A 20,343-nucleotide genomic window follows, 5' to 3' on the forward strand; every position below is an offset into this window, starting at 1 on the left:
CAGTATTTTACTGAGGATTTCACATCAATGTTCATCAAGGATACTGGCCTGAAATTTTCTTTTTTGTGTGTGTCTCTGCCATGTTTTGGTATCAGGATGATACTGGCCTCATATAATGAGTTAGGAAAGAGTCCTTCTTTTTCTGTTATTTGGAACAGTTTCAGAAAGAATTGTACTAGCCACCCCTTCCTTTGGGTTCTCTGTCTCAGGGAAATGGGGGTTTTGTCTGTAGGCCCCTGACTGGGGCTGTTACCTTTCCTTCAGGGATGCCCTGCCCAGTGAGGAGGAACCTAGAGAAGCAGTCTGACCACAGCTACTTTGCCACACCCAGCCCACACCTCCCAACCTCCTAAAGGCTCAGTAATGGCAGATGCCCCTCTCGCCACCAAGCTCGATTGTCCCAGGTCAACTTCAGACTGCTGTGCTAGCAACGAGGTTTCAAGCCAGTGGTTCTTAGCTTGCTGGGCTCTGTGGGAGTGGGACCCACTGAACGAGACCACTTGGCTCCCTGGCTTCAGCCCCCTTTCCAGGGGAGTGAACGGCTCTGTCTCACTGGGGTTGGGTTCCAGGCACCACTGGAGTATGAACAATTTCCTGCAGCTAGCTCAGGGTCTGCTCAAACAGCTGCCCAGTTTTGTGCTTGAAAACCAGGGCCCTGGTGGTGTAGGCACACAAGGGAATCTCCTGATCTGCAGATTGCAAAAACCATGGGAAAGCATAGTAATCCGGCTGGGTAGCACACTCCCTCATGGTTTCCCTTGGCTCGGGGAGGGAGGTCCCTGGCTCCTTGCACTTCCCCGGTAAAGCGATACCCCACGCTGCCCACCCCCCCGCTTCCACTCATCCTCCATGGGTTCAACCCACTGCCTAACCAGTCCCAATGAGATGAACTGGATACCTCAGTTGGAAATTCAGAAATCACCCGCCTTCTGCATTGGTCCTCCTGGGAGCTGTAGACTGGAGCTATTCCTATTCGGCCCTCTTGGCCCTTCCCAAGATGATTGTTTGTTTGTTTGGGAGTCTCGCCCTGTTGCCCAGGCTGGAGTGCAGTGGTGGGATCTCGGCTCACTGCAACCTCCCACTACCGGGTTCAAGTGATTCTTCTGCCTCAGCCTCCCAAGTAGCTGGGATTACAGATGTCTGCCACCATACCCAGCTAATCTTTTTGTCTTTTTAGTAGAGACAGGGTTTCTCCATGTTGTCCAGGCTGGTCTTGAACTCCTGACCTCATGATCCACCCACCTCACCCTCCCAAAGTGCTGAGATTACAAGTGTGAGCCACCACACCCGGCCCAGATGATTCTTATCTAGCACAATTGTCTTAAGAATTACCTTGTGAAATTTTGTTATTTCAGAAAATGTTATCTTGTCTATATTTCTCTAGAATTTAATGCAAATTATGTATATGCATTTCTTTAATCAGAACTTGTATGCCAACAGTCAGATGTTCATAATAATATTTCTAATACGTAATCATTATACTTAATACTAAAACATTTTGAAAAAGCATGGAAAAGCAAAATGTGTCTTATTCTTGGTAAGCGGGTCTTTAGCAATGTCTTGCTTTTTAGTAGTTTTTGTTTTGCTAATCCTTTTTTTTAAAATGCCACTATTTCTTAAAAGCCAAAGCAATGTTTAAAAAGCAAATATTATGTTAGGAGGTCATGTTAGTACTTTACCCTGTTCACACTGTTTCCCAGCCCCAGTAGGAACCAGGGAAGTAGAAATGCTCTCAGTGAACTTCTGAGATTTGCTTCTCTTTACTTAAGTTGTATGCAATGGAAACTAATGTAGTTTAATGTGTTTGAAATATGTTTGAAGTATCAGGTAATTCATTACACATATGCGCAGTATTTTTAAAGTACCGGATTTCCTATCCATCACTTTAGAATTTGTTTTAAAAATGTGTATCAGGCACTGTAGGAAATCTCAAATGTAAATATATATCATTATCCAAGTATTTGTATAAACCTAGACACTTGGAATGTTTTATTATTATCCATCATCTAGTCGGCATGAAAGAGGCAAGAAATCTGTGATAAAGAATGTCGGGATATCGTTTTGACAGATAAAAAATGAACTCTTTGAAAATAATTCTTTTTTTTTTTTTTTTTTTTGAGATGGAGTCTCACTCTGTCGCCAGGCCGGAGTGCAGTGGTGCAATCTCAGCTCACTCCAACCCCCACCTCCCGGGTTCAAGCAGTTATCTGCCTCAGCCTCCTGAGTAGCTGGAACTACAGGCGCGTGCCACCACGCCCAGCTGATTTTTTGTATTTTTAGTAGAGACAGGGTTTCGCATGTTAGCCAGGATGGTCTCAATCTCCTGACCTCGTGATCCGCCACTTCGGCCTCCCAAAGTGCTGGGATTACAGGCGTGAGCTACTGCACCCAGCCAAAAATAATTCTTCTTAATTGTCGTAGTATCTTTATACTGAAGAAATTAGCATCCATATTTTATTAACAGTTGTTTATAAAATGGAGTGGAACTTTAAGAGACAATTGTGCTGCTACTACTTCTTATAAATGAAAATGCCAGACATTTTAAATCTGTTTGGTTTATTTATCTGCACATATAGTCAATCTTTATCTATATTTCTTAGATCCCAGCGTTTGAATTTTGATGTATCATCTCCTAATGGAATTCTTCTCTTCAGAGAAGCTAGTAAAATGGTTTGCACTTACGGTGAGTATCCTTTTCCATATGTGTCTCTGCATTATAGTTTCATCTCTTTGGAGGAAAGAAAGATGTTAGTTATTTTGTTCTTTTGAACTTTCATATCTTTATGAATTTGTGAAGTGAGAAACAAATGCAAAAAGCCAGGTAGCTATCATATTGGCATCAGGAGAAGTCAGCAGCATGCCTTTGACTAAATCATGCCTGACCAACTTGATGAATTTCTTTTGGATAAAATTGCAGTGTCAGTAGATGAGGGAATACCCTAGATGGAATATTGGAAAGTTACAGCATATTCAAAATTGCTCAAAGTTACATCAGAAAATTTACTATGTTGATTCAAGAAATGCTTAAACCAGAATGTCACTGAATTGTGGGAAACTATCATTGTAAAGAGCAGTAAATATTTTATTACAGGGGACTTTTGGGTACTGTACCTCTAGAAGCAGAGTTCTATAGTAAAGATTGTCCTGTTCAATTATAGTCCAAAATTTAGTATTTGGTTAGCAGTTTGGGCTTTACAGCTACCATAAACCCTAATACTTGCCAATTCCAACACTGTCATCAGTGAAGTTCTCTACTCTCTGAGACCTTTATGTCGATAGGGAATGGAGGTAGGATGGATAAAAATCCTCTGTGTTCTGCTTTGGCACACAGTGACTGAATATCACCTGAGCCGGGCCCTGTGCAATGCACTTCTCCTTGAGAAATGCTTCCCTGTGTCCTTTTTTTCCCAGACTGTTCTTTCCCAAATCAACAGCAAACTCTTAAGTACATTTAGTCTTAAAAATTACATGTGATTCTCTTTTTTCTTTTTGAGATGGAATCTCACTCTGATACCCAGACTGGACAGGGCAGTGGTGCAATCTCAGCTCACTGCAGCCTCCGAGTCCCAGGGGCAGATGATCCTCCCATCTCAGCCTCTTGAGTAGCTGGGGTTATAGCCACTCCAGCACGCCCGACTAATTTTTATATTTTTAGTAGAGATGGAATTTCACCATGTTAGCCAGGCTGGTCACAAACTCCTGACCTCAAGTGATCTGCTCACCTTGGCCACCCAAAGTGCTGGGATTACAGGCATGAGCCACTGCGCACAGCCATGATTCTCACATTTCTTTTTGAGTACCTAGAAACAAATCTTACAAAATTTTATAAAGTCTCTATTCTAATTCTGTGTGTTTGTTTATGTGTTTAAGAACAACCATTAGAAGCATTATTACTTTTTTTAAGTAAAAGCCTATTTCTAAAAAGAAAAAAATGGGTGTTTTAAGTTGTTTTTACCTCATTTCAGAACACATTCTGGGGCTCTGATCTGTATACATTGAAGGCCTCCATTAAAAATACTTTATTTTAATTGCACATCTGCTCTGTAGAATTTGAGATTTTTCATGTGTAAAAACTAGAGGAACTATATAGGACAGCAAACTTATTCTCTCTTATTTTCATCTTTACCAGTAACTACATTGCCACAACTTTTATATCCTGTTTGACAATAGACACATTAAAATCATATAAAGTGGGCCAGGTTCAGTGGGTCACACCTGTAGTCCCAGCACTTTGAGAGACTGAGGTGGGTGGATCACTTGAAACCAGGAGTTCGAGACCAGCCTGGCCAACATGGTGAAACCCTGTCTCTACTAAAAATACAAAAAATTGACCAGGCCTGGTGGCAAGTGCCTGTAATCCCAGGTTCTCAGGAGGCTGACGCAAGAGAATTGCTTGAACCCAGGAGGCGAAGATTGCAGTGAGCCGAGATCACGCTATTGCACTCCAGCCTGGGCAACAAGAGCAAAACTCCGTCTCAAAAAATAAAATAAAATAAAATCATATAAATAAAGTGGAAATGCTTTGCCTCCTAGAGTTAAAAATGGACCCCTTTTAAAAATATTCTAAATACAATTTGCCATACTTTCAGTGTATATCTAATTCCTTTCCATGTTTTATCATGTAAGATGTATGTCTGGACCTTTTTTCAAAAACAGCATGATAATATTAGAAAAAGCATAGTTTTCAGATTTAAAAGATCTGAGTACTAATCCTATTACCAATACTTATCAACTGCATAACCTTCAGCTAAAATACTATATATACCTCTTTTTGGTTAGCTTTCTCTTGTATAAAACTAGGAATTCTAAATACCTACTGACTTACCTGCCTAGTTGTGATTAAAAGGCCTGGCATGGGAGGTAACATGGAATAGGTACTCCCTGCTTATGTCTCTCCTTGTCCCAAAGCCTTTCTCTTATACCCACCAAGTTAGCCTTCTTTGGACAGGGGTTCAACAACCCACGTCATTGTTTCGCTTAGCAGTGCTTCCTGTTTGGACCACCCTGCCCTGCTTCCTCTCCCTGTAGCCAGTGATGAGTTTTTATTTCCTTACTTTTTTAAAGGAAATGAACAGCACATATATAAGAACCTCTTAGTAATCAATAGAACTTTATGCATATGTTAGATTCCTGCTAACAGTCACAATTGTATCATTCCTACCCCTTTTTCTGGATCTTTCTTTTCACTAAATGTGTTTTTTTTTTTCCTTTGGGGCTTATTTACTGTTGCACTGGGGCCGTTAAGGGAAGTGAGCTTCCTCTTCCAGCATCACTGACTTTCTAGGACAGAATGTACGTCCAGTAAGTGACACCACAAGGAATCTCACAGAACAATGCCAAGTGTGTGGGCTTCAAAAGCTATTTTGTTCTCTGTTGGGTTGTCTGACATAGAAAAAAGCACTGCAGCAGAAATTGAGCAAAATAGCTATGTGAGGATTATACTGGAGGAGGAAGAAGAGGAGACAGAAAGGGAGGGAAATGAAGGGATAGGAGAATTGAAGTAGGGTGGGGGGAGACAAAACCTTCAAAGCATTCTTGCAAAGAAAAGCCAGTAAGGAGTTTTCTTACCCAGAAGAAAGATGAGATTAGAATACAGCTCTGCTCCTTGATTTAGACTAATAGTATTCGTAGCTTTCATTTTGTTATCAGCTTTTATAGTCCTATATTAGACCATTTATCATACATTACCCTGTTGAATCCTCAAGGTAGGTATTATATGCTACTCACTAGTTATATGACCTTGGTTAAGTTGCAAGCCTCTCGCTTCAGTTTCTTGTTAAATAGAGAAAATACTATGTACCTCATAACATGGTTGTAAGAATTCAATTAGGTAACGTGTGGAAAGCCCTTAGACTAGTTAACGACTATGATTACTGTTATGAATAAATTGAAACTCATAGAGGTTAAAAAATTTGTCAAATATTACATAGCTGGCAAGTAGCTGAATTGGAATTTCATTCAGTCATACTGACAGTAGTCTTTTCATATTCTTTACTGCCTCCTGGGTGTTGCCAAAGTAAGATTTTACCATGGATATTTATGAAGAAGCACTGTTCTTTAAAGTATGGTGATTTCTGTCTCAAAACCTGAAGGAAATCAAAGGTTCAATGAAAAAATGTCCTTGAACTGTGTCACCAGTGACTTTGACAGTGACTTTGATACATAAACTTTACATAAAATAATAGAAAAAGAATCTCTTAACCTATACTAATTCTCTTGCTGGTCCACATCAGTCATCCGATTTGTCTGTCTTTACCTTCTGTAATGTTTTATTATCCATGCTTTTACCTCTGGCAGTTCTCATATGCACATTGGAGGGAGATAATGTAGCTGCCATTCAGGAGTCTAGAAGATGAGGGAAAGCGTGACTGGGAGGGCACAGAAGAGCCAGCATTGTTTATTTCTTTGGTAAGCTGAGGTGAAGGCAGGGGAAGCCAGTGGAGCGAAGAAGCCAGAGCATTCTGTGGTCCCTTCTGTTTCCATCCTCACTGGGTTCTTCTCTGATCACGTCTCATGAGCAGTTTTGGAGTAGTCAGTGATCAGGGCTGTACAGAGAGGGAACGACTCATTTCCAAATGCAACTGACTTGTTACATATTTTGTGAAATATCTCCACCTCACTGCTCTGTGAGACTGGCAGAAAAATAATACTTTTGATATGCTGTTTTATTTATCTACAGTCTGTCATGATATACTTTGATGTAAGTTTTTAATTTTGCTTCAGCTCTCAGCTCCTCTTGCTGTTACAGCTCAGGGTCAGCAATGAGGTTAGCCACAGTAGCACAAAACAATTTCCTGTTTGTGCAGCCCAGGTAACATTTGGATGAGGATTAAATTTTACCACATTTTCTACTAGCCCAAGCCTATTATTTCTAATGAGTTTTAAATTGCTTCAAGAACATGTACTTCAAAACTTAGTGCTCTGATCCATTCAGCCTGAGCAACTTAATAAAATAAATTTCTTTCTTAAATTTTTGGTTAAAGTGTTGCATGCAGTGTAATAAATGTTATTACTTTGGAAACCTACTTCTCAGTTTTAAGAACTGGGTGATTTTTATGTTCAATTTCCATTTGTCTAATCTTTCCTTCACTTTGCCTCTGGGTCCTGGTATCTTTAGTGACATCTGTTGGTTGAAGAGTGCACAGAAGGGAGAAATAACGATTGTTTTCATAAGACTGGCCAAAATAGAACTGCCTTTATTCCTTCCTTAGCTACCTGATTTAAGAAAGCTCATGTATAAAGATTCTAAACTTTAAAAATGGTTAGTACAAGCTATGATTATTCACTGTACATAAGAATTTACATCAGGGTTCTTTTAAGCAGTATATGCTCTGGGTATGTGTAAGGTATAACTTAGTATGCATAAATTGAATTTGAAAGTGTTATACAAGCCACTGTTACTTGTCATCACCTGGATAACCGGCTATTGGTTTTCACGCTGGGTTTTGCAGAGCTGTAGAGGCCTGTGAAAGTGCCACGTTAGTCCTCCAGAAAAAGGGGGAGAGAGGACCACTTTGCCACTTTGACCAGAACCACCCAGCTATGTAGTTACACTAGACTTGTTTGTAAAAGCTATCACCTGTTAGGAATTTTTTTTAAAAAAAAGAGGATGAAAATCCCTTGCATGTACTGTTAGAAGTGTTGTAGGAATGGAAGGTTAGGGTTGTACACAGGCATACCTCTTTTTGTTGTACTTTGCAGATGTTGCATTTTTTATAAGTTGAAGGTTTGCAACAAACCTGCGTGGAGCAAGTATATCAGTGCCAGCCTGTGCTCACTTTGTGTCTCTGAGTCACATTTTGGTAATCTTGTCAGTATCTCAAACTGTTTGTTATTATTATATATGTTCTGGTGGTTCGAGATCAGTGATCTTTGATGTTACTGTTTAATTGTGTGAGGGTACCATACTACACTCTTAAACATTGGTAAACTTAATACACGTGTGTGTTCTGACTGCTCTGCTCTGGCCACTGCCCATCTCTTCGCCTCTCCTCGGGCCTCCCAATTCACTGACACAGCAATATTAAAATTAGGCCAGTGAATAACCCTACAATGGCCTCTACGTGTTCAAGTGAAAGGAAGAGTCATACATCTCTCACTTTAAATCAAAAGCTAGAAATGATTAAGCTTAGTGAAGAAGGCAGGTCAAAAGCTAGGCCTCTTGCACCAAACAGTTAGCCAAGTGGTGAATGCAAAGGAAAAGCTCTTGAAAGAAATTAAGAATACTACACTAGCAGACACACAAATGATTAAAAAAAAAAAAAAAGTGAAACAACCTTATTGCTGGCATGGAGAAAGTTTTAGTAGTCTGAGATCAAACCAGTCATAATATTCCCTTAAGGCAAAGCCTAATCCAGAGCAAGGATCCAGCTTTGTGCAATTCTGTGAAGGCTGAGAGAGATTAGGAAGCTACAGAAGAAAAGTTGGAAGCTAGCAGAGGTTGGTTCGTGAGGTTTACAGAAGGAGGCCATCTCCATAACATGAAAGTGCAAGGTGAAGCCGCAGGTGCTGATGGAGAAGCTGCAGCGAGTGATCGTGAAGATCTAGCTAAGATCATTTTTTGATAAAGTTGGCTGCACTAAACATTTTTCATGGAGACAAAATGCTGCTGGAAGATGCCATCTAGGACTTTCAGAGCTAGAGAGGTAGTCAGTGCTTGGCTTCAAAGGAGAGGCTGACTCTTTGTTAGGGGCTAATGCTGACAGTGACTTCAAGTGAAAGCCAGTGCTCACTTTGCCATTTTGAGAATCCTCGGACCCTTAAGAATGATGCTAAATCCACTCTGCTGTGTTCTAGAAATACAGCAACAAAGCCTGGATGACGGCACGTCTGTTTGCAGCATGGTTTACTGACGATTTTAAGCCCACTGTTGAAGCCTACTGCTCAGACAAAAAAAGATTCCTTCAAAAGGTTACTGCTCACTGACAGTGCACCCGGTCACCCAGGAGCTCTGATGAAGATGTACAAGGAGATTAATTAGTTCTGCAGCCCATGAATCAAGGGAGTAATTTTGACTTTCAAGTCGCATTATTTAAGAAATACATTTTGTAAAGCTATAGCTGCCTTAGATAGTGATTCCTCTGATGGATCCGGGCAAAGTAAATTGAAAACTTTCCAGAAAGGATACACCATTCTAGATGCCATCAAGAACATTTGTGATTCACAGGAGGAGAGAAGATCAACATTTAGCAGGACTTTGAAATAAGTTGATCCCAAGCCTCATGAATGACTGAAGAGTTCAGGACATCAGGGGAGAAATTAACTACAGATGCAGTTGAAACAACAAGAGACCTATAATTAGAAGTTGAGCCTGAAGATGTGACTGAACTGCTGCAGTCTTGTGATAAAACTCGAATGGATGAGGAGTTGCTTCTTCTGGATGACCAAAGAAAGTGGTGTCTTGAGATGGAATCTACTTGTGGTAAAGATGCTATGAACATTTTGGTGAAATGACAAAAGCTTTAGAATATTACATATTCTAAAGCTTTTAGAATATTACATAACCTTAGTTGAGCAGAGTGCTGAAGTGGCAGCAGAGTTTGAGAGGATTGACTTCAGTCTTTAAAGACGTTCTCCTGTGGGTCAAATGTTATCAAACAGCATCGTATGCTACAGAGATATCTTTTGTGAAAGGAAGTCAATTGAGGCAGCAGATTTCATCGTTGTCTTCTTTTAAGAAATTGCCACAGCCACCTCAACCTTTGACAACTACCCTGATCAGTCAGCAGCCATCAATATCGAGGCCAGACCTTCCACCAGGAAAAAGATTACAACTCACTGAAGGCTCAGATGATTGCTAGAATTTTTTAGCAATAAAATATTTCTTAAATTATGGTATATACATTTCTTAGATATATGGTTGTTGCACACATAATAGACTACAGTACAGTATAAACATAACTTTTATATGCACTTAGAAACAAGAAAAAAGTTGTATAACTAACTTTATTGGGATATTTGCTTTATTGTAGTAGGCTGGAACTGAAATGACAGTATTTCCAAGGTGTGCCTGTGCTTAGGCATAAATGATTACAAGAAGATAGCTAAAGAATTCATTGGTCTTGAAATAACTAGAGAATTAATAACATATCACCAAAGAATAACAGTTCTTGAGACTGATTGTCCAGGAACTGTGGATATGGTCTTAGATCTTATCAGTTGACTGGGGCATATGATAACAAAGTAGCAAAGAGTAAGGTTCACAAAGTCTTGTGGAGGCAGTGGAATGATCAATGCCTCAAGGATCCCAAACCCAGGATCAGGTGGCTTACAGAATAAGGCCTTGAGGGTGATAGCTGGACAAGTGCTTAGAGTTCAGTGGATTCCTTCATCCATGCACCTAACATTTGTTGAGCATTTACTTTTTTTTTTTTTGAAACAATCTTGCTCTGTCACCCAGGGTGGAGTGCAGTGGTGTGATCTCGGCTCATTGCAACCTCCACCTCCTGGATTCAAGCGATTCTTCTGCCTCAGCCTCCTGAGTAGCTGGGATTACAGGTGCTCACCACCATGCCTGGCCAATTTTTGTATTTTTAGTAGAGATGGGGTTTCACTGTGTTGGCCAGGCGGATTTCAAACTCCTGACCTCTAGCGATCTGCCCACCTTGGCCTCCTGAAGTGCTGGGATTACAGGCATGAGCCACCACACCGAGCCAACATTTACTGTTACTATGTGTCTGATCCTGTGAGAGATAGGAAGATAAGTAAGATGTAAAAAAAAAAAAAAGAATCCGTCGGGGCGTGGTGGCTCATGCCTGTAATCCTGCACTTTGGAAGGCCAAGGCCGGGGGATCACCTGAGGTCAGGAGTTCAAGACCAGCCTGGCCAACAGGACAAAACCCCATCTCTACTAAAAATACAAAAAAGTAGCCAGGCATGGTGGCGGTGCCTATAATCCCAGCTTCTTGGGAGGCTGAGGCAGGAGAATTGCTTGAACCCAGGAGGCAGAGGTTGCAGTGAGCTGAGATCACACCATTGCACTCCAGCCTAGGCAACAGAGCACAACTCTGTCAAAAAACAAAACAAAAAAAAGAAATAAAGATAAAGATAAAATTCTTTATCCTTAAGGATATATGTTCTTTAAGAACAATACTGGATGGTTTTAAACAAAACAGTATGATCACATTTACATTTTTGAAAAACCATTTTGATAGTGTTGTGGTAGGTGAATTATCTGATGTAAAGCTAGAAGAGAAAAGAACAGAATTAGTCTTTGTTTTCTTTTGTTTTGTTTTTTGTTGAGATAAGGTCTCACACTGTCACCCAGGCTGGAGTGCAGTGTCATGAACATAATTCGCTGAACCCTCAAAGTCCTGGGCTCAGGTGATTCTTCCACCTCAGCTTCCTGAGTAGCTGGGACTACAGGCATGTACCACCATGCTTGACTAATTTTTTTTTTTTTTAAATTTAAGTAAAGACAGGGCCTCACTATGTTGCCCAGACTTTTCTCAAACTCCTCACTTCAAGCAATCCTTCCCCCTCAGCCTCCCAAAGTCCTTGGATCACAGGCTTGCGCCATCACGCCTGGCCAGGATTTATTATTTAAATTAGCATACAATGTTAGGAATATTTTATGTCTCCACTTCCTTTCCTATCTCAACATGATTCTCTCCTATATGATAATATGATTTTACAAAATTTATGTTACCACGCAAAGAAAAGTATACCAGTTCTTGGGAATTTATAGAATCATGTGTACTGTTTTGTACCAAATACTGTTCTAAGACTATATGTAGGATCCTTATCTTCACTCTAGTTTTCTTTTTGTTACTATTCAATCTGGGACAAGACTTTCCCCAATACCTGATTCTATTATTTGCACATGAGATCACTCAAGAAATGGTTCCATCTGACTGAGAGACTAGAAATAGGTTTTGCTAGTAGCTACCAGTTAACAATTGAGCATCTAGTTGAAATTCCTTTCAACAAATAAGAAAAAATATATAATGGTTTCAAAATAAACTCTGTAAGCTTTACATACTGGGAATTACTTCATATTTTTTTCTTTTTCAGTTAATTGGTATGGCCCCATGGAAAAGCAAGAGTTATAAAAATGTCCAAAACCTTTATAAACTCATTTCTGTTTTTCTTCTAAGGAAATAATCTAATGATAGAGGACAGCTAACTACAGCTAAAGATCTTTGATGTTGCATTATTCATAATAGTGAAAAATGGGAAAACAAACAAATAACAAAATAACTACAAATAGCAAAATGCTTGAATGACAGAGGATACATCAGTTCAATGGAGTAAATTGCAGCCATTAAAAAATATCTTTTAAGATTACCTAGCTGATGGGAAATATAAATAGTACCATGTGAAGGTGGAATTCAAATTTTGCCTATGCTGTAGGTAATGTTAGACTTCCATATGCATGGGAACAATTAAAGGAAAGCAGAAACTTCAAATAGTTTGAAATATTGAGGTTGCAAGTTAATGTTTTTAAGATTTTTATATCCACTAATATGTTTATGAAATAACCTAGATAAAATCTTTTATTCAAAAAAGATAGTGAAGCATACTTAAATTTGTAATTAAATTATTGGACAACATTACTCTGAGAGTTCTGAAACCAAATTACATCAGTGCTGAAATTCCATCTTCTATGTCAGCAACGTGTGCTGCACAGTTAAGGAAGGTATGGAAGCACCGTAAGCGTCCAGCCTGGGGTCCACTTACACGACCATGTCTTTTTCTATCATGTTTTCTGTACCTATCACTTTCTTTCCCATGGTTTTTCATCCAAAATAATTTTTTTGCTTTTCTTTAACTATAAAATAATATACTCATAGGAAAAAAAATCTAGCAATGTTATTTCAAAATAAACTCTGTGAGCTTTAAATTTTTCATTTTTAACTTGGTATGGGAAAAGAAACCCCCCCGTTCATCACCCAAAGTTAACCATTATTAACAGTTTAGCGTGTGTGCCCTTCTGTGCTTTTTATGTGTACGTATACACATATTTTTCCAAAAGTGACATCATAATATACTTGCTATTCTGCAATTTGTTGTTTTTTACTTATGTTATGGTCACTGTTCTATGTTAACATATATAAATCTACCTCATCTTTATAAATAGCTGCAAAATTTCCCATTTTATGGTCATACTATAATTTATTAATTGCCTTTTGCTGAACATCTGCTTTTTCATTATCATACATAGTGCTTCAGTCAATAACTCTGTAATTCAGCTTTGTGAGTTTTAGTCATTCATTCAACAAATGTGTAATAAGAACAGCAGGTGCTGTTCTAGGCTCTTTGGATACATCAGTGGGCAAGCCAAAAAAGAAATTAACTATTAATTAGAAGGTAGGTTGGGTGCAGCTACTCATGCCTGTAATCCTAACACTTTGGGAGGCTGATGTAGGAGGATTGCTTGAGCCCAGGAGTTTGAGACTAGCCTGGCCATCACAGTGAGGCCCCATCTCTATAAAAAAAATTAGAAAAGAAAAAGAAGGTAATAAGTGATATTAAAAAAAAAAAGAAAAAATAAAAAAGAAAGAAAGAAAATCGATCAGGATAAGGGGGCATGTAAGCCCCAGAAAGCGAAACAGCAGAAACTCCAAATCATTGCTGGTAGAATGCAGAATGGTGCAGACACGTTAGAAGACAGCAGCTTCTCATGCAACTAAACACAGTCATTGTACTATCCAGTAATCATGCCGCTTGCTATTTACCCAAAGGCATTGAAAGGTTAGGTTCACACGAAAACATGCACACTGATGTTTATAGCAGCTTTATTCTCAACTGCTAAAACTGAAACTTATTTTCTTCAATAGGTGAGTGGATAAATAAACAGCGGTAGATCCAGACAATGGAATGTTATTCAGCACTAAAAAAAAAACTACCAAATTACAAAAAGATATGGTATGGAAGAACCATAATGCCTCTTACTGAGTGAAAGAAGCCAGTCTGGAAAGGCTTACATACTATATAATTCCAACTACATGACATTCTGGAAAAGGGAAAACTAAAAAGGAAAGGTATAAATGGCAGGGAATGTTAGTAAAACAGTAAAAGCTCAGTGGCTGCCAGTGGTTAGGGGACAAGGAAAGATGATAGGCAGAGCAGAGGATTTTGGGGGCATTGAAACTCAGTATGATACTATAATGGTGGATGCATGTATACCTTCTATGGGTTTGGAGAAATGCATTATACATAATAATGTACACCACCAACAGTGAATGCTGATGTAAACTATGACATTGGCTGATAATGATATGTCAGTATAGGTTCAGATTGTAACAAATACACCACTCTAGCAGGGGATGTTGATAGTAGGGAGGCTGTGCATGTGTGGGGGCAGAAGACGTATGGTAATCTCTGTACCTCTCTCTCAGCTTTGCTGTGATCCTTAAACTTCTTTTTGTAAAACACACACACACACACACACACACACACACACACCCCTTAAGTGCCAGGGATTAGGTACATGTTGCATTGTTAGAGTGGTCGAATTAGGCCTCATTGAAAATATGACATTTGAACAAAGACTTCCAGTAAATGAGGGAGTTAGTCATGTGGATTTCTTGAAGACGACCATTCTAGGCTGAGGAAACAGCAAATGGTAGAGTCTTAAGGTGGGAGTCTATCTGGCATGTCTGAAGAGCAGCAAGGAGGTCAGTAGCTGGAGCAGAGTGAACAAAAGAGAGAGTAGTGACAAGAACGGTATTACGCAAGGCCTGTCACCCACTAACATCACTTTGACTTTAATTCTAAATAAAACAGAGGGCCTCTAGAACATTTTGAGCACAGGAATGACCTAACCTGACCTAAGTTTTTAAAAAATTACTCAGGCTGCTGTATTAAGGATAGACTATAGAGGATTAAAGGTATAAGCAGGGAAGTGAGATAAGACGGTATTGCAGTAATGCAGGCAAAGTTTGCTACTGGCTTTGAACAACGTGGTAGCAGTGGGAGTGGTGAGAAGTGATCAGATTCTGGATATATTATGAAGGTAAGACAAATCAAATTCCTTGATGCATTGGATGAATGGTAAGACCGAAAAAAATGTAGTCAAGGGATTTGATCACAAGCAACTAGAAGGAAGTAGTTACCATCAACTGAGATGGAGAAGGCTAAGATGGGTGTGAGGGACCAAAAGTTCCATTTTGGTTGTGTTGAATTTGAGATATTGATTAATATCCAAGTGGAGACGTTGAATACCGATATGGATTTTTTATTCTGGAGTTTGGAAAATAGGTCTAGGGAGTCAGTCATTTGACTCATAGATGATATGTAAAGCTGCAGAACTAGGTAAGAACTAGGAATGAGTGTGCTTGCTTCAGCAGCACATCTTCTAGAACTAGGGGTGAGTGTAAATGTAGAGGAGAACTTAGGTTTGAGTTCTGGTACATTCCAATGTTGGAAGGTAAGAAAGAAGAAGGAACCAGCAAAGAAGAGTAAGATGGAGCGAACACTGAAGCAAATCAAGAGAATGTGACAATGTGTCTTGGAAGACAAGGTGGTCACCTATGACAAAAGCTCCCAGTGAATCAAGTAAGATGAAGACTAAGAGTCAGCCATTACAGTTAGCAACAAGGAGGTCATTAGTAGCCTTGAAAAGAGCACCGTGAATGGAGCGGGCATAAAAGAGAATGAAAAGAGAAGAAATGGAAACAATGAATTGAGCAGTAATCCAGCAGGGGAAGTAAGGCTTAGAGGAGGTTTCGTGTGTGTCTTTTTTCTGTTTTTTCATGGAAGAGATAGTATTGTGACTTGTATTCTGGTGAGAATGATCCAATAGCAAACAAACACAAAAGATTGCATAGTAGAGAAGAGCGAAAATTATTGGTGCTTTGTCCTTAAGCAGATAAAAGAGAGGAGATAGGAACTGGTTGGACATGTTGAGGGATTGACTTTTACTAAAGACAGCGTACATGAGTGCAGATGATAGGAGAAAGGTATAAATGGTAGGGAATGTTAGTATTCGCATGTAGAAATTGATCTACACACACACATTTTTCAAGACAGAGTCTCACTCTGTCACCCAGGCTGGAGTACAGTGGTGTGCTCCTGGCTCACTGCAGCCTCAACCTCCCGGGCTCAGGTTATCCTCCCACCTCAGCTTCCCAAGTAGCTGGAACTAACGATGCATTCCACTACACCTGCTAATTTTTTGTAATTTTTGTAGAGACAAGATTTTGCCATGTTGCCCAGGCTGGTCTCAAGCTACTGGGCTCAAGTGATCAATCCATCAGCTTCAGCCTCCCAAAGTGCTGGGATTACAGGTGCAAGCCATTGTACTCAGCGTTTTAAAAATATTTTTAATAAATGTTACCAAATTGCCTTCTGGAATGGTTGTACTAATTTTATATTCCTGACAATTTTCTTATTTTCCTACATCCTTATCAACACTGCATTGTGTTATCTTTTTCAATCTGAAAGGGAAATATTATATTCCCTCCAGTCTTTACAGGTTCAATTCTGTCCCAAACCATTTATGTCCAGAGACCTTGGCTGGTTTGCAGAGAGACAAGAGTGGGTTGAGTGACCTGAAGTAAAAGAATGTCAGCAAGTTGCAATTCTCTTCACATAACTGTTACTTCCAATGATGAGTGAAGACATTCAGCCTATACAGTTGTCAGCTAGCTATCAAATTCACTTTAAAATTTTAGAGATTAAAAGAGAAAAAGAAAAGGTAAATCAATGTGATTGATTGCTTTGTAAGCCAAGAAATAACATTGTTTATACTGTTAGTTCCTCCTGATATAAGATACTACTATGGTGTATCTTATCCCTTGCATCACTTTTCTAAATACTCTTTTGAGGTATAGCAAATTGGTGGAATGCGAAGCAAACAGCAAAACTGTAATCCCCTGCAGCTAATTCTCTATTGAAGAAACAGAGAGGAGGCTGTCAAATGATAGAGTATTGACCTTACTTTGAATAATGTAAATGAAAAGAATTAGAGGGAAGTGACATTGTTTTATATCACACACACTCAGCTTCACCTCCTCCTCTTTTCCAAGCTATAGTTCCTCCAAATGTAAACTTACAAGCCATTAGACAGGAGAAAAAAAAATGAACCCCAAGTACTGTGTATTGTCATAGTTTGCATTTATTGAGCACTGTGCCAGCTCCTGTGGCAGCTACTCTACATATGCTGTCTCCTTTACTCCACATAAGAGCCTCGTGAATTATAGGTGTTATTATCCTCATTTTGTAGATGAGGAAACTGTGACTTACATAAATTAATAATCTGCTCAGATACCTAGGTAGTAAGGAAAGATGTAGGATTCAGACCAGGTCAGTATGAGTCAAAAGCCCAGACTGTGAATCACTACCTTCTGTACTATACGTTTATCTTCTGTTAGAATATTATCTTATTATATAGTTCTCCAGCTGAGCCCTGTGAAAGAAAGCCATTCTTTTTTGGGTAATGGGAGTCTCTTCTGAAGAGGAAGACATCCTGGAGTCTGTCACTCAGCAAAAAAGATAGGTCTCAGGAGAAAAAATAATTTAAAAGAAAAGCAGACCTGAGAATCGGTCGCAGATGAGCAGGAGATTTGACATCCTCCTATGTGTATCCCTCTTTAAAAGTACATCTTGAGAATTGTCTAGAAGGGTACCTCTGAGTGCTGGAAGCTAATAACAGCAACAGAAGCCTCTCCATGAAGGACAGAGAGTGGAGGTGAAGAAGGAGAACCCTGAGCAGTTCTCTTAAGCTAATAATGAGGAAAATATTTCTCATAAGCCAAATTATGTAGATCAGGGATCCTCTGTGCTCATTTCCCAGTTGTTTCTCCTCATTATCTGATGAGATTTCTTATATTGCTACAGCATGTACAAGAGTAAGAATGGGAATTCCATATTACTTGTGCCCCCATTCCCTGCTATTATTGCCTTTGGCCAGGTTAACCATTGGATTCACAGCCGCCTTCTCCCCTGAGCCCCAACATAGCCTCAGTATCTATCTTACCCAGCTTAAGGATGTCACAGTATCTCTTTTCCCCTCCCCAAATTATGACAAAGGTACTCAGTGGGAAACGGAGTTTTTCCGTTTGGTTCTAGCCTTTGAAAGTCTGTTTTATATCATTAAAGTTTGATTCACTTTTGGACTGCTGCAGTAGTACCGAACTAGCAGTTGTTACTGGCTTCAGTAGCTGCCAACCTGGCAATGCCATCATCCCCTAGCTCTCCATCAGTGCAACACACATCTCCTCTTACGAAGGAAGGGCTGACAGGGAAGGAGTAGAACTTTCTAGGTGTGGAGTGGAGCAGGGAGGACAAGGAGGGACATCATGCCTAGAGAGGAAGATCAAAAACAAACCTAAACCCTGTCACTTTTGTTTATAATGTGAGTCTAACTCCTAGATTTTCAGGTTTTGAGGGCAGGACCAACAGTTCCAGTACATATTGCTGAAAAATACTTATTGAATAGAGCTGCATTTGAGTAAATAAATGCATAACATGGCCGAGCCTTCTTTTCTACAGTCTTTTGTAATCACCATGGAATGGTGAGGCAATTGACCAAAATGAGGTACGTTCCTATTTCAAAAGTATTCATCGTTCTACTGTTGCAAAGTCAAACTAGTATATTAATTACTGTCTTAACCCATTTATGCCTAGTGTTCCATTATTAGAATGCTGAGCTTGTAGGAGTTATTTATAACCTACTGTTCAGAGTCATCACCAAGGTCTGATTTTTCACAAAAAAAAAAAAAATTTGCAACCTTTGGCATAAATGGGTTAATGCAGATGTATCTGACATAGTCCAAGAGGCAGGACATATATGCCGAATTGCAGCATTTACAGAGATAACAGTTATGATTCTAAATAATGCTTCTTGATAATAGATTATCCAGTCCTTTACAAATTTTTTTCATATCAGGCAATTCTTGGCCTGCATGTTTCATCTATTACTACAGAGTATCGGACCCTTACTTTCCCCATAAGGATATCAGCATAAAAAGGCCCCAGAAGTTTTCTCACTTTTACTATGGCCTTCCCAACAAACACAAAACCCATGAATCACCCTCTCCCCTTCCAAAATTACCCTAGCTCTTTTCATCACGTGTATACAGTGCTGTTCTTTCTTGGGAAAGGGAAGGAGGGAAAATGTCTAACCTTGGTTTAAATTGAATTTGAGGCAAAGGTAGAAAAACGGTAGTTGAGAACTGTTCTTTTCTAAAATACCCGGCTTTCTTAGACCTCCATGCCTTTGCGCTTCATCTACCCAGAGTACACTCCTCTTTTTCTAAGTTCATGTAGGCAAATTCAATTTATCCTTCAAACTTAACCTGTTCAGTGAAGCTTTTCCCCCTGCCCTCCTGCCCAAGGAAAGTCAGTCTCTTTCTCTGTTTGCATAACATCTTGACATACCTCTGATGGCGTTTGTCACATTGTATGGAAGTATTTATTTACAGATCTATTGCCCCCACCAGACTGAACTCCCTCAAGGAGATTTTATTTTATTCATTTGTTTATACCAGCACCTCACACATAGTAGCTGTTAAATAAATGCTGTCATTTCGAGTTGAATCTTTATACAACTATCATATCTCTGTAAGGTAAGTTAGAATGAGATCATGAGAGAGGGTACAGAATTTGATACTGACATACAAGATATGCTTCTGCCTTCTAGACCATGGTTTTGCCATTCAGATATATGAATTATAAGCAACGTCACGTGGACTATTAAGGCTACACAGAAGAAAATATGCATATGGAAATGCTCCCCATACATGGAACAGATCAAGGCAGATCAAGAAGAGGGAAACTTTACCCAGCACTGGCCCTGTGTTTCATGCTCTGCTAGAAGTATTGGTCCTGCTTAACCTTAGTACACATGTGGTTACCATAATATATGTATCAGTCAAGCTTCACAGCAGGAAAAACAAGCACGATAATACTTTTGGAATGGATAATGTATTTTAGAAATTAGACCTTGTACAATCTTAGGCGAAGATGGGGAAATAGGTCCAAAGGGGAGAGTTGAAGGTTCAGGGGGAAAAAAATCACTGATCGGCCCTCCTGAAACAATGGCATAGACAAGTTGGAATTTGCAGGGAAATCTAGAAACCAGACACATATAGGTGCTAGAGTGGAACTATGAAAGGATTAGGGGTGAGAAGGTAGCTGGTGTAATGCTATACAAGTCAGTAGAAGGCTGTTGCCTCTGCAAGTTTGCTCCCACCTGTTTGGTGGTGGGCTTGGAGATGTTGGTCAGCAGGGCTGGTAGGTCTAGACACAGACAGACGAGGAGGAACAAGGACAAAGTGAAACCAGCAGCATTTCTGCGTCTTACTCTCACCACTCCTAACCACGACAACCTTCAGACAGTCATGGCAGCTACTTCACTCCCAGCTTCCAAATCTCACAGATTTCTCTTTTAGCCAATTC

At 39.6% G+C, this 20,343-nt stretch overlaps 1 protein-coding gene across 1 annotated transcript in view; it reads left to right on the plus strand.

Annotated features, from left to right (window-relative positions):
- RANBP17 (RAN binding protein 17) overlaps nucleotides 1–20,343 on the plus strand; it is a 377,695-nt gene that overhangs the window by 298,057 nt on the left and 59,295 nt on the right. Inside the window, exon 22 of the mRNA XM_064376519.1 lies at nucleotides 2,601–2,683. Coding sequence (XP_064232589.1) covers nucleotides 2,601–2,683 — 83 coding nt within the window. The remainder of the gene's footprint in view (nucleotides 1–2,600; nucleotides 2,684–20,343) is intronic.

Source organism: Aotus nancymaae, unplaced genomic scaffold (genome assembly GCF_030222135.1).
Source record: "Aotus nancymaae isolate 86718 unplaced genomic scaffold, 86718_ANA_hifiasm-v0.15.2.pri h1tg000015l_1, whole genome shotgun sequence".
NCBI lineage: Eukaryota > Metazoa > Chordata > Mammalia > Primates > Aotidae > Aotus > Aotus nancymaae.